The sequence below is a fragment of the Triticum aestivum genome, chromosome 1A, assembly GCF_018294505.1.
Source record: "Triticum aestivum cultivar Chinese Spring chromosome 1A, IWGSC CS RefSeq v2.1, whole genome shotgun sequence".
Taxonomy (NCBI): domain Eukaryota; kingdom Viridiplantae; phylum Streptophyta; class Magnoliopsida; order Poales; family Poaceae; genus Triticum; species Triticum aestivum.
This window is the reverse complement of record NC_057794.1, coordinates 51121415-51136181: the sequence shown is the minus strand read 5'-3', so window position 1 is coordinate 51136181 and position 14767 is coordinate 51121415. Positions and strand designations below refer to the sequence as shown.

At 42.7% G+C, this 14767-nt stretch overlaps 1 protein-coding gene across 3 annotated transcripts in view; it reads right to left on the bottom strand.

The window, feature by feature from the left end:
- LOC123189169 (E3 SUMO-protein ligase SIZ1) overlaps positions 1-8204 on the bottom strand; it is a 15226-nt gene extending 7022 nt beyond the window's left edge. Inside the window, exons 1-10 of one of the 3 annotated variants that reach the window (XM_044601521.1) lie at positions 7848-8204; positions 6726-6806; positions 6166-6208; positions 5763-5841; positions 5493-5658; positions 5218-5351; positions 3952-4020; positions 2046-2133; positions 413-488; positions 141-214 (exon numbers count right to left, since the gene is read on the bottom strand). In XM_044601521.1, coding sequence (XP_044457456.1) covers positions 141-214; positions 413-488; positions 2046-2133; positions 3952-4020; positions 5218-5351; positions 5493-5658; positions 5763-5841; positions 6166-6208; positions 6726-6806; positions 7848-7874 — 837 coding nt within the window. In that variant the 5' untranslated portion in view covers positions 7875-8204. The remainder of the gene's footprint in view (positions 1-140; positions 215-412; positions 489-2045; positions 2134-3951; positions 4021-5217; positions 5352-5492; positions 5659-5762; positions 5842-6165; positions 6209-6725; positions 6807-7847) is intronic. The other 2 variants (XM_044601516.1, XM_044601530.1) reach the window with 2 other exon arrangements.
- Between the last annotated feature and the right edge of the window lie 6563 nt (positions 8205-14767).

Here is a 14767-nt window from a genome sequence, read left to right as displayed (position 1 = left end):
CCTGGCCAAGTGTTGCTGCAAGTAGAATTGTGGTCACAGACTCACAGGCATACATAAGCTTGCTGGTCCAAATGTAATACCCTTTTATTCAAGACAAGGATGAAAGTGTAAGTAGAGGAACAGAATAAGAATGAACTCACCAATGGCCCATCATCCCGTCCATTTATGCCTAGCAACTGAGAACCAGGTCTGGTCACTACTCGTACAGCAAAACCTGAATGAATGGAGAAGATAAACGACATTCACATTGTTAACCCTTAATTCCGAAATGATCAATGTAAAACACAACCTACAAGGCTATACAACTCAGATTTAGCACATATGTTAGAGCAGTGTCTGGGATATAAGCAAACTGAACTGATATGCATTTCAAAAATATTCCTCAAGCCTAGTTATAAATTGCCAACAATACCATTCACTTCCAATTCTGCATATTGGGGCCACTGCATCCTGAACTGAACTTTATCATTCATAAGAATGCACCAAACCTGTGCATAAAACATCCTCTGGTTAATAAGACAGTACTGCAGACCAACATATATAGTCTGATATCAGAATATATCTGCAAACTTAAAACTTCTAAGAGAATCACTCCTCTACATATACAAGAGACTAGCATAGCATCTATATATGGTAAACATGAAACTATCCAATAACGCAAAAAAAAGGCAAGTGAACCATATAGATTACTGATACCCCCGTCGCTTTTTCTACATAAAGAACATAACTTATCCTTTATCCTCAGATGTTTGCCTTCATGATTCAATAACAAAATGCATGGGATAATATAATATTCCTGTAAGTCTAAATTCAATGATAGAATCCAGATGCCTTAAAACCTAGACATATACTCATTTCTTCCGGATTAGTCAGATGTAACATAGCAGTATCTTAAAACGAGGAAGACTTTCAGAATTCAGGTACGTAAAGGTATAGCGGTACCATGTCGTATTAATTTCCTTTGCCCAAAGCATGGCACATTACAAACTGAGAACTATGGTGTGTCTACTGTAGCTTCAAGTGTACTGTTCACTGTAGTTGCTGTCGGTTCAACCCGGCAGTTTGACCCATGGGCACCCAACCCAAATGGATAGGGTATGGGTCGCCGTCTTCGTCCATGGGTCTTACCCACGGGTAACCCGATTAGTCGTGAGTAGGGTATGGGCATAGGTTTGTGCCCTGTGGGTTACCTGATGGGTCGCCCTTAAAAAAAGGGCAACCTGGTGCATGTAGCTCCCGCTTGCGCAGGGTCCAGGGAAGGGTCCGACCACTTTGGGTCTATAGTACGCAGCCTTTCCCTACATTTCTGTAAGAGGCTGTTTCCAGGACTTGAACCCATGACCTCATGGTCACAAGGCAGCAGCTTTACCACTGCGACTGCATGTTGGTGCAGCTCAGACCCAATGGGTGCCCGATCGGGTCAGGTTACCCGATGGGTTTTGGCATGGGTCTGGAATCAAACCCATGGGTAGGGTTGTGGGTGGATGATCGACCCGATTAGTATTCGGGTATGGGTCTGGTAGAGGTTGACCCGACCAAACCCGACCAGATTGCCAGGTTGACTGTCGGTTGCTAAATATTAGATTGATTTTCTTAGTTTCCATCCGGTTGAGTTTGTGTAGTTTAACCCAAGTGGTCCATGTATGCTTGTGTATATATCTATGTAAAAAGCAAAGGAAGAAAGTGAATGAATCCAGAAAATTAAGGAAACTCTTTGGTGTGGATGCTCATCCTCAGCGAGTTGTAACAGCACTCAAATATATGTCCTATACAACACCTACTAGCATTTTACATTCTTAATCAAGCAAAACATGAATTAAGCAGTGTCACTGAAGTACTGCTATGACATTTGTCTTCACCAACTATTCTAGATCTATTCCAACCGCAATATGTGCATACCTTCAGGTACGAGATTCTACATCAAGTTGTCACTGTCCAATTTCTCTACACAGGTGTTTACCAAGTTGTAAACTACACTCGCGGTAATGAGGGCGATTTCACTCAGAACTCAGGAATGCAAAAATTAGCTTTTCAGGAGAGCATACCTGGAGATCATATTCTGATCTCTGAACTGTTTCCCTATCCGCTCGAGAAAGTTGGAAGGTTTTCTCCACGGTTTGAAGTACACTTGTTCTACAGATAAGTGGCAATGTGAGGATGCAATAAGGACAAGTTTATATCACAAGTAACACAAAAATCTTAAACCAGACAATGAAGCACATCACTATGCAGTAGGGGTGCAAGTGGCATCCCGCTTCATCCCGCAAAACTCATCAATAAGCTCATAATTTGCTCATTACTTGTCTAAAATTAACACTATGTCTGAATTATGGTATTGTTCGTTAGCCCGCCCCGCTTGCATCCCTACTTTGCAGTAATCGATCACCCTACAATAAAGGTGTACCTATATATTACCCTTAGTAATATACGGCAGATTAACATTGCAAGAGAAATTAACATTTAAGAAGCATTGTACAACATACAAGGCCCCGTTCGGAACATGGGAAAACAGTAGAGACACTATTCACACGAGGATTATACGAGGCAAGTCTTGCCCCTGCACAGTGCAATGCAGGGAGGCTGTGTCGAACCCAGGACCTCTTGGCACAGGTGGGGAGTACTTCACCACTGCGCCAGGCCTGTCATTCAACTGGAGCAACCCACTAATATATATGATTGTGTTGGATGAACCAGCACTTATTAATTGGAAGAAATGAACTGTGTTTACTTGTCTATAATAATAGCATAACGGGCATCCCTGGGAAAATAAACAAAGCAATACAATCTACCATGCATTTCGTCCTAAAAGTAGAATCAAATATGGTGAGAATGTGCTCTTTCCCAGCAAAGCATGGACAAGGCAGAAACAGTCGAATTGGCATCCTAGTATTGGGGGGAGGGGGGGCACGGCGATACACCGGGATGCACATATCCCACAGTAGCCCATCTTTTCCGAATTAAAAAAAATAGGGATAAGGTGGGGATACGCTGTGGACGCGGTGGGACTTTGGAGCACAGTAACGACACGATAGAAACTCTATTGTTGCCAGGTACGCACACACAAGCACCAGAAAAGGGACGAGCTGATCCAGCATCCAGCTGACCACACCGCCGCTGCCTGGACTCGACGCTGCTGCAACCGCCACCGCCTTGACACGACCGCAGCCATTTCCCCCAAGCACAGCAGCACTCCTCTCAACGGCAACCACGCTCGAGCAGGTAACCTCGACCTCTTTATCTCTTTGTGACTCGATTTTTTGCTGTCGAGCTGCTGCTGCTTGCTTCCCGTGCTGTTCTTGTGCTACATGCTTCTTGCTTCCCCATGCTGCCATCCCCCAAAGCCCAGCCGCTCTCCTCTTTCCTGCTGTTCTTGGCTTCGTGCTGTTGCTGAGTGTTGATTGTTGTTGCTGCTTGCTGTTAGGTAGCATGGCATCTGGGAGCGCCACCGCCTGTAACCTACCATACGTGGGTGAGAGTGAAAGGCAGCCTGGTTTTGTAGATCTGAAATATCCTCTGTGGGCTTATGTTCAGAAAGTTGCACCTGCATCCTCTTCAGTCTCTAATACTAGCTTTTGATGTATTTTGCAAGTTGCAATCGCAATGACACGGGTCTGGAGGAACAATTAATTTAATTCAATCACTGAACACTTGAAAAGGGAGACAACAAATGGGGCAGTATTCTGATGTCATCTCAGTTTCTCACTAATTTTTTGTTTTAACTCTATTATATGGTATATTTAAAAAAAATATGCTCGTCGTATCCCCGATTGGCTGTTTTTGGAAAATGCCGTATCCCATGTCCCCGTATGCATATTGCCATGTCCATGTCTCCGTATCCGTGCTTTTTAGCTCTTTCCAATTGTTTTCTTCTTTCAGAAAGAGGGAAGGGAAACATCATGTATGATGGTATACATGCTGGCGACTAGTAACAAGATTTCATCTTATACTCACCCATCATTTGCAACACCAGATGACATGAATTTGAGAGGTGGTAATGGATTTCCTGTAGTGACCCAAAACCTGCAAATTTAGAAGTCTGAAACTTCAGCAAGTGAAAATTCCACTTTCCAGACCACACAAAAAAAGCAGGGGAAGTGCATCAACCTAAAACACAACACAACAAAACAAGTACTTCAGCTTAAATAATGCTTTCTACTGGACATAAACAGTGCATGATATGGAGGTCAACTTCTATAATGCTATTCAGAGTTTCCAACTTCGGATGCCCTAATTACATTTACAAAGTTCGACACTCCTTCAAGGGACAACTCGTTCGAGATTCTGATTTATTTATTTAAATAAAGCACAACGTGAACTTAGCCAATTAACACTAATGGGAACATTCTAGGAACCCCTGACTTGAACAGAGGGCATAGCAGTTCAAATAATAAATGAACAGATATAGAAGGCTTGATGCATGGATAACTTCATTCCCAAAAGTACTCCATTCTCCAGAGGAATGAAATGGTAGGTTCGATAGTATTCGTATCAGAACACTAACAGTTGATCAGACACAAAAGAAGAAAGTACAACAAGAAATAAAACACCCTGTACATTAAAGCCCAGCAGCAATAAGTTGGTGTTTAGTAAGCACAGCGTGAACTTAGCCAATCAACACTTATGGAAACATTCTAGGAACCCCTAACTTAACCAGTTATAGAATGGGCATAGCAGTTCAAATAATAAATGAAAAGATACAGAAGGCCTGATGCATGAATAACTTCATTCCCAAAAGTACTCCATTCTCCAGAGGAATGAAATGGCAGGTTCAATGGCATTTGTATCAGGACACTAACTTATGGTTGATCAGACACAAAAAAAGAAAGTGATCAGATTTATTTACCACAACAGGCATTCCAATTTAATAAATTAAATTGTATGGAAGGTACTATCTGGAGCGAGTTAATCGCTTTCAAAGTTCCAATTAGAATTCATTGTTAAATTCTACTCCCTCTGTTTCTAAATATAAGACTTCTTAGAGATTACAATACGAACTACCTACGGATGTATATAGACATATTTTACAGTGTAGATTAACTCATTGTGCTCCGTATGTAGTCTGTTTGAAATCTCTAAAAAGGCTTATATTTAGAAACGGAGGGAGTAGTGACTAACATAATGATTAAGAAACATAAATGCACTATAAAATAAAAGTGTATATCAGATAAAAAAATGAGCTAAAAGAGACAAAGAGCAAGCAGGAGAAGCAAGACATACGGGTCTGCCCGACTTAGTCGGCATAATTCACAGTAGAAATGGGGTGGAACTTCAGGGCCAACACCCTCAGTTGGCTTATCTGGAACGAGCACACAACTCATATGTTGCCACACGTGGCATCGATCATCCTCACACTGCAGAAAAGGCACAGTAAAATTCTCAAAAAGGGAGGGCAGCACAAAAAACTGAACTAAGTTGAGAAACTATAAGAACTTTGCTTCATGTCACAGTCGTCTTTTCAAGGAAAAAAAAAGAGAGGAAAACAACTACAATACCTGGATCATATTATCATTTAGCAACTTGCTATCACAAATGCAGCGGACCTTAGACACCGGCTGTGGCTGGAAGGAGTCGTTGACTTCATCTTTAGGCCGGAACAAATCTGATCCAGTGTGCGACCTGGTGGCTAGATCGGGAGCAGATTGGATTTGCATTTTCCTGCTAATGAAAGCATAAATACCTCAAAAAGAAGCACCAATAATTTTATCTCAAATATCTGCACTGCTCTGTTACAGAGATAATTTGATAAAACAATATAATTGAACCTGTATATATCATCAACAATTTTTGCCACTGCCTCCTTTGTGAAAGAATTTTTTCTTCCCCACCCATGATGCCTTTGACCTGCAACAGGATAACAGAACAAAAACTTAGCAGGTAGTTCAGGAAAGTATAAATCATTACAACATTCGAGATGAAGAAATGTATGACATTGAGACAAAGATAACATCAAATAGTTAACTAGCCAGTCTACTGATCGAAAAAACAGAATTGGTTAATCAAATACCAAAATGGAAACTAAGAAAGGGGGCTTAAGATGGAAACAGCAGTGTGCAAAAAGAAACTTTGGCTTTAGCATAATATAAAATGTAAGGCTATCCCGTGAAAATGTAAAATGCAATCAATCAAGATACAGAGAAGGGAAATACAAACAGCAGACATGCATACCTTGCTCATCTGATAACAGTGCCAATACCCTGTCAATAAGATCCTGTGACCAGATGAGGAAACTGAATTAGATAATGAAAATATAAAATTGATAGCATTATCCAAAGGACATATTCTGCAGAGTATAGATTCTGTACTTATGAGAGGTTTAAAAAATTGAATCAACTGCTTTTAATTTGGAATTCTCAGGCATGCGTGTGATACCATTTGTGTACTACATATACAATGTATGAAGGGTGATGTAGAAACTATATGTGTATATTTTTCAGGAACGTAAATGGACATATTTTCGCATAAAATTGTGTGCATCAAATATTTCAGCATATACATTTGTTTGTCTTTTGGATCTTTTTAATGTCTACAATTATCGTTTTGCTCACGAGGACATGCTCCCAGTCTCAAGTGCCCTTAGGAATTACAAGAATATGTATTATGAAGTATAATGAACACCCAGCAAAGGAAGTTACACCATGTGGTCACCATATAGTTGAAAACGAACTTCACAGAGATGGCAAAACAAAGTGCAGGAAATAATTAAGAGAGCAACAACATTTGCCAACCTGCTTCTTTCCTTGCTTTGGTAGGCCTAACTGGTGCAAGATATCTTTGAGTTCCTTTATTCGAAAGTATGCCAGTTTATCCTGCGATGGACAATGGAAAAGGTCAAAGCTAAAGTGGCACAAGCAACTCATTTTTGGCAACTCATTTTTGGCAAGACATGCATACCAATCTTGGGGGGCATCTCCGTACGAGTAATGCTACATCTACAAAAGGTTACTTAAAATTTTTACAGGCAAGCTGACATGGAGGATTATGATAATAGGGGGATGAAGGGGCCCATGTAGATTCTTTGTAGGCCTAGCATGTTTCAGTACTTAACAGAGAGATGATTGTGTGTGGATTTGAGCATAGTACAGCTAATCTCGCTCAAGTAATTGTCATGGATCCAAACTAAGATATCAACCCACTAGTACAACTAATCCTACTTATGCAATTGTCATGGAATACATTAATCCAAACTAGCAAACTATTTTCTCATGTCAACTTTAAGACTAGGCCAACACAAAGGACTCCTGAAAACTCACTCCTATATGATTGTGGACACTGGACCAACCCATGTGTGACGAGTCAAGCGAGTACAAACAAGTAAAAGCACACGCTAAAGGCTCTGCTGAATCCATCGGTAGATACTTCCCTTTATACCGCAGGCACTTTATTAATGCAGAGAGAAAAATGCAGAACCACTCGACCTCTGCAACATCAAGACACACACGGAGCCAAATTATTACAGAAACATGCCATATGAAGCATTGGCGCGCAGCAGCAATCTTCAACTTGACCCCCCTCCTGCGACAACACCCAGCCAGAGCATCGGCAGGCAGCAGCGACCTTCAACTTCAAACCCCACCCACCTGTGACAACCCCAGACAGCAGGAATGGGCGCCCGCCACTCGATGCTACTGACGCCAACTAATCCACTGCCTCCTTATTAACACCAAAACTAGACTCCGAAATACCGGCAGTTCCACATCCATCGCTACCACCAGCAGTAAACACAGTCAAAGCGATTGAGGAGGAGGGGGCACGGGCTCGAATTCCCCCACCCGCGTCGAATTCCTGGAGAAATCGGGGGAGATCGGGGCGAATTGGCAGCGGGGCGGGCTGGGCGGGTGTGCGCCTACCTTGCAGGAGGAAGCCAGGTCCGCCATGGCCGCCGCCGAGTGTACACGCGCCCCGTGGCACGTGGCGCCTGCCTACTCACGCGCTCCGAGTCGCCCACGCGGGCGCAACGACCATGGGCGGGGGGCGCGGCCGCCGATCGGGGGCGCGGCTGCGGCGCCGCCCAGGGGGAGCCGGCGCCGACGGCGGCGAGATCCGGCGGGGCCGGGTCGCGGGGAGGGGAGGGGATGGAATGGCGCGAGCACACCGCCAACACTTTCCTCGTCTCTTCTCTTCCCTTCTCTCTCTCTCCCCCACACCTCTGCTTCTTCGCCCCTCTCTCTCCTCTGGCCTCGTTTTGTACCGACGTGGTGCTGGTTTTTCTCTCTCTTTCTCTCTCCTCCCCTGGGGGGCTGCGCCGCGTGCGTGTGGGCTAGCCCGTCGACGAGGCCGCTGGTTTTCTCTCTCCTACTCGGCCACTGCGGCGGACGTATCGGCCGCTATCAAATCCGGTTTACTCCAACGGCCGTACGGGTCCGCTCCGCGGCGCGGGCGGGTGCGGGGGGGTGGTCGTCGTCGTCCGCCTCGCCAGCCCCACCCTCCTCACCCCGTCCGCGTTTCGCTGCTACGTTCACACAGGCATGGTACCCACTTGACTCGCGGACTCACCCATGTCCTTGCTAATGAATTGCTGGGCGCGTTCTGGACCTAGTGGCAGTATTGTACTACTTGAGCCTTATAACTAAAAAATTCTAGTACTATTAAATGTATTTTACCCGGCTATGGAAAAATCTGTGGGTAGATGTGTATTTTAAGGGCTAACACAGACAGCCTGACCTGCCTGGCCCCCGCGTCGTCCCCAGGGCGACACGGGCGGACCCCAATCTCGCCGCCACCGGCTCCTCCTCCCTCGCCCTTTCCCTCGCCGCCACCGATAGTCCCTAGCAAGTGAAGCCTCGGCGTGGGTTGGCGGCGGCGGGGCCACTCCACTCCTCCTTCCTTCCCATCTCCTCTCCCCACTCTGCTCCTCCCGAACCCTAGCGCTTGTGATGCGTCGTTGCCGGTGCTCCATACTGTCCAGATCGGGTGGACGTCGGCCTGGAGCTTGCCATCCGCAGTGAGGTCGCATCTGTTTCGCCCGTCCATGGTCGCTACTGTCTAAGACCGGGTGGTTGCCGGCCTTGGGTTTGTCTCTGCCCAGATCCGCTAGAGGTCAGGGTTGTTAACCCAGAGAGACTGCAACTTGATACGTCTCCGTCGTATTTACTTTTTCAAACACTTTTGCCCTTATTTTGGACTCTAACTTGCATGATTTGAATGGAACTAACCCGAACTGATGCTGCTTTCAGCAGAATTGCCATGGTGTTATTTATGTACAGAAACAAAAGTTCTCAGAATGACCTGAAACTCTACGGAGATTATTTTTGAAATAATAAAAAATATTGGCAAAGAATCAAGGCCAGGGGCCCACACCCTAGCAACGAGGGTGGGGACGCGCCTGCCCCCTGCCTCGTGGACCCCCTGGAGCTCCACCGACCTCAACTCCAACTCCATATATTCGTGTTCGGAGAGAAAAAAATAAAGAAGAAGAATTCATCGCGTTTTACAATACGGAGCCGCCGCCAAGCCCTAAACTCTCTCGGGAGGGCTGGTCTGGAGTCCGTTCGGGGCTCCGGAGAGGGGAATCCGTCGCCGTCGTCATCATCAACCATCCTCCATCACCAATTTCATGATGCTCACCACCGTGCATGAGTAATTCCATCATAGGCTTGCTGGACGGTGATGGGTTGATGAGATTTATCATGTAGTCCAGTTAGTTTTGTTAGGGTTTGATCCCTAGTATCCACTATGTTTTGAGATTGATGTTGCTATGACTTTGTTATGCTTAATGCTTGTCACTAGGGTCCGAGTGTCATGATTTCAGATCTGAACCTATTATGTTTTCATGAATATATGTGAGTTTTTGATCCTATCTTGCAAGTCTATAGTCACCTACTATGTGTTATGATCCGGCAACCCCGAAGTGACAATAATCGGGACCACTTCCGGTGATGACCATAGTTTGAGGAGTTCATGTATTCACTATGTGTTAATGCTTTGGTCCGGTACTCTATTAAAAGGAGGCCTTAATATCCCTTAGTTTCCACTAGGACCCCACTGCCACGGGAGGGTAGGACAAAAGATGTCATACAAGTTCTTTTCCATAAGCACGTATGACTATATTCGGAATACATGCCTACATTACATTGATGAATCGGAGCTAGTTCTGTGTCACCCTATGTTATGATTGTTACATGATGAACCACATTCAGCATAATTATCTATTATCGATCCATTGCCTACGAGCTTTCCATATATTGTTCTTCGTTTATTTATTTTTCCGTTGCTATTGTTATCATCACTATAAAATATCAAAAAAATTACTTTTGCTATCATTACCTTTTGCTACCGTTACCACTACTATCATATTACTTTGCTACTAAACACTTTGCTGCAGATACTAAGTTTCCAGGTGTGGTTGAATTGACAACTCAGCTGCTAATACTTGAGAATATTCTTTGGCTCCCCTTGTGTCGAATCAATAAATTTGGGTTGAATACTCTACCCTCAAAAACTGTTGCGATCCCCTATACTTGTGGGTTATCAAGACTATTTTTTGGCGCCGTTGCCGAGGAGCATAGCTCTATTCTTTAAGTCACTTGGGATTTATATCTGCTTATCATTATGAAGAACTTGAGAGATACAAAAACCAAGATTTATCCCTCAACTACGAGGGGAGGCAAGGAACTGCCATCTAGCTCTGCACTTGATTCATCTTCTGTTTTGAGTAAGCTTGTGACACATAAACCTGCTTTTGCTATTAATTCTGATATTTCGCATATTATTGATGATGCCACTTCTGCTATGCATGATACTTATGATGAAACTACTTCTATGCTTGATACTACTGTGCCACTTGGTGAATTTCTTGATGAACAACTTGCTAGGGTTAGAGAGAATGAAATTATTGAAACTAATAATATTGATGAAAGTGATGATGAAGGCTCTCCTAATAAATATGAATTGCCTGTTGTGCCTAAGGGCTATGTTATGGATGAAGAAACTAAAAGAGACTTTCTTACTTGCAATGATAGAAGTGGTCTTAAGAAATTATTAGCTAAGCTTAAACAAAAAACTCTGAATGCTAGAATGAAATATGATCCTGCTTATGCTACTTTACCTATCTTTGTTACTGATAAGGATTATGAATTCTCTATTGATCCTGATATAATTACTTTAGTTGAATCTGATCCTTTCTATGGTTATGAATCTGAAACGGTTGTGGCACATCTTACTAAATTAAATGATATAGCCACCCTGTTCACTAATGATGAGAGAACTCGCTACTTTTATATCCTTAAAATATTTCCGTTCTCATTAAAGGGTGATGCTAAGATATGGTTTAATTCTCTTGATCCTGGTTGTGTGCGTAGTCCCCAGGATATGAATTATTACTTCTCTGCTAAATATTTCCCTGCTCATAAGAAACAAGCTGCCTCAAGGGATATATATAATTTTGTGCAAATTAAAGAAGAGAGTCTCCCACAAGCTTGGGGGAGGCTTCTCCAATTACTTAATGATTTGCCTGATCATCCTCTTAAGAAAAATGAAATACTTGATATCTTTTATAATGGACTAACCGATGCTTCCAGAGATTATCTGAATAGTTGTGTTGGTTCTGTTTTCAGGGAAAGAACACCGGATGAAGCTGAAATTCTATTGAATAATATGTTGACAGATGAAAATAATTGGACAATTCCTGAGCCAACTCCTGAGCCTATTCCTAAACCAACTCCGAAGAAAAGAGGTGCTCTATTTCTCAGTCCTGAAGATATGCAAGAGGCAAAGAAATCTATGAAAGAAAAGGGTATTAAAGCTGAAGATGTTAAGAATTTACCTCCTATTAAAGAAATACATGGTCTTAATTTACCGCCTATTGAAGAAACACATGGTCTTGATAACCCGACACAGGTAGTAAAGGTAAATTCTCTCTATAGACATGATAAAGCTGAAATCCCTCCTACTAAGTTTGCTAGCCAATGTTTGGATGAGTTTGATAACTTTATGGTTAGGCAAGAAGAATTTAATGCTTACTTTGGTAGACAACTAAAACAAAATGCTTATATGATTGAACACTTGGGTGATTATATGTCTAGAGTTAAAGGTGAACTTAAACTCATTAGTAAACATGCTTCTATGGTTGCCACTCAAGTAGAACAAGTACTTAGAGCTCAGAATGATTTGCTCAATGAATTAAATAGTAAGAAAATGATAATGTTGTTAGAGTTATGACTAGAGGTGGTAAAATGACCCAGGAACTGATGTCTACTACACAACCTTCTTCTTATAGACGTTGTTGGGCCTCCAAGTGCAGAGGTTTGTATGACAGTAGCAAATTTCCCTCAAGTGGGTGGCCTAAGGTTTAACAATCCGTGGGAGGCGTAGGATGAAGATGGTCTCTCTCAAGCAACCCTGCAACCAAATAACAAAGAGTCCCTTGTGTCCCCAACACACCCAATACAGTGGTAAATTGTATAGATGCACTAGTTCGGCGAAGAGATGGTGATACAAGTGGTATATGGATGGTAGATAAAGGTTTTTGTAATCTGAAAATATAAAAACAACAAGGTAACTAATGATAAAAGTGAGCGTAAACGGTATTGCAATGCGTTGAAACAAGGCCTAGGGTTCATACTTTCACTAGTGCAAGTTCTCTCAACAATAATAACATAGTTGGATCATATAAATATCCCTCAACATGCAACAAAGAGTCACTCCAAAGTCACTAATAGCGGAGAACAAACGAAGAGATTATTGTAGGGTACGAAACCACCTCAAAGTTATTCTTTCTGATCAATCCGTTGGGCTATTCTTATAAGTGTCACAAACAACCCTAGAGTTCGTAGTAAAGTAACACCTTAAGACGCAAATCAACCAAAACCCTAATGTCACCTAGATACTCCAATGTCACCTCAAGTATCCATGGGTATGATTATACGATATGCATCACATAATCTCAGATTCATCTATTCAAACCAACACAAAGTACTTGAAAGAGTGCCCCAAAGATTCTACCGGAGAGTCAAGACGAAAACGTGTGCCAACCCCTATGCATAGGTTCATGGGCGGAACCCGCAAGTTGATCACCAAAACATACATCAAGTGGATCAATAGAACACCCCATTGTCACCACGGGTATCCCACACAAGACATACATCAAGTGTTCTCAAATCCTTAAAGACTCAATCCGATAAAATAACTTCAAAGGGAAAACTCAATCCATTACAAGAGAGTAGGGGGGGAGAAACATCATAGGATCCAAATATAGTAGCAAAGCTCACGATACATCAAGATCGTATCACCTCAAGAACACGAGAGAGAGAGAGAGAGAGATATCAAACACATAGCTACTGGTACATACCCTCAGCCCCGAGGGAGAACTACTCCCTCCTCGTCATGGAGAGCGCCGGGATGATGAAGATGGCCACCGGAGAGGGATTCCCCCTCCGGCAGGGTGCCAGAACGGGTCTAGATTGGTTTTCGGTAGCTACGGAGGCTTCTGGCGACGGAATTCCCGATCTATTGTGCTCCCCAAAGTTCTTAGGGTATATGGGTATATATGGAAGGAAGAAGTACGTCGGTGGATCTCCGGGCTGTCCACGAGGCAGGGGGGCGTGCCCAGGGGGTGGGCGCGCCCCCACCCTCGTGGGCAGCCCGGGACTCTCCTGGTCCATCTCCGATACTCTGTGGGCTTCTTCTGGTCCAAAAATAAGCCGTGAAGTTTCAGGTCAATTGGACTCCGTTTGATTTTTCTTTTCTGCGATACTCTAAAACAAGGAAAAAACAAAAACGGGCACTGGGCTCTAGGTTAATAGGTTAGTCCCAAAAATAATATAAAAGTGCATAATAAAGCCCATAAACATCCAAAACAGATAATATAATAGCGTGGAACAATAAAAAATTATAGGTACATTGGAGACGTATCAACATCCCCAAGCTTAATTCCTGCTCGTTCTCGAGTAGGTAAATGATAAAAACAGAATTTTTGATGTGGAATGCTACCTAACATATTTATCCTTGTAATTTTCTTTATTGTGGAAAGAATATTCAGATCCATAAGATTCAAGACACAAGTTTAATACTGACATAAAAATAATAATACTTCAAGCATACTAACCAAGCAATTATGTCTTCTCAAAATAGCATGGCCAAAGAAAGCTATCCCTACAAAATCATATAGTCTGGCTATGCTCTATCTTCACCACACAAAATATTTAAATCATGCACAACCCCGATGACAAGCCAAGCAATTGTTTCATACTTTTGATGTTCTCAAACTTTTTCAATCTTCACGCAATATATGAGCGTGAGCCATGGATATAGCACTATATGTGGAATAGAAGGGTGGTTGTGGAGAAGACAAAAAAGGAGAAGATAGTCTCACATCAACTAGGCGTATCAACGGGCTATGGAGATGCCCATCAATAGATATCAATGTGAGTGAGTAGAAATTGCCATGCAACGGATGCACTAGAGCTATAAATATATGAAAGCTCAACAAAAAGAACTAAGTGGGTGTGCATCCAACTCGCTTGCTCACGAAAACCTAGGGCATTTTTAGGAAGCCCATCATTGAAATATACAAGCCCAAGTTCTATAATGAAAAATTCCCACTAGTATATGAAAGTGACAACATAGGAGACTCTCTATCATGGAGATCATGGTGCTACTTTGAAGCACAAGTGTGGTAAAAGGATAGTAGCATCGCCCCTTCTCTCTTTTTCTCTCATTTTTATTTATTTATTTATTATTTGGGTCTTCTCTTCTTTATGGCCTCTTTTCTCTTCTTTTTTTATATGGGCTTCTTTGGCCTCTTTTATTTATTTATTTTCGTCCGGTGTCT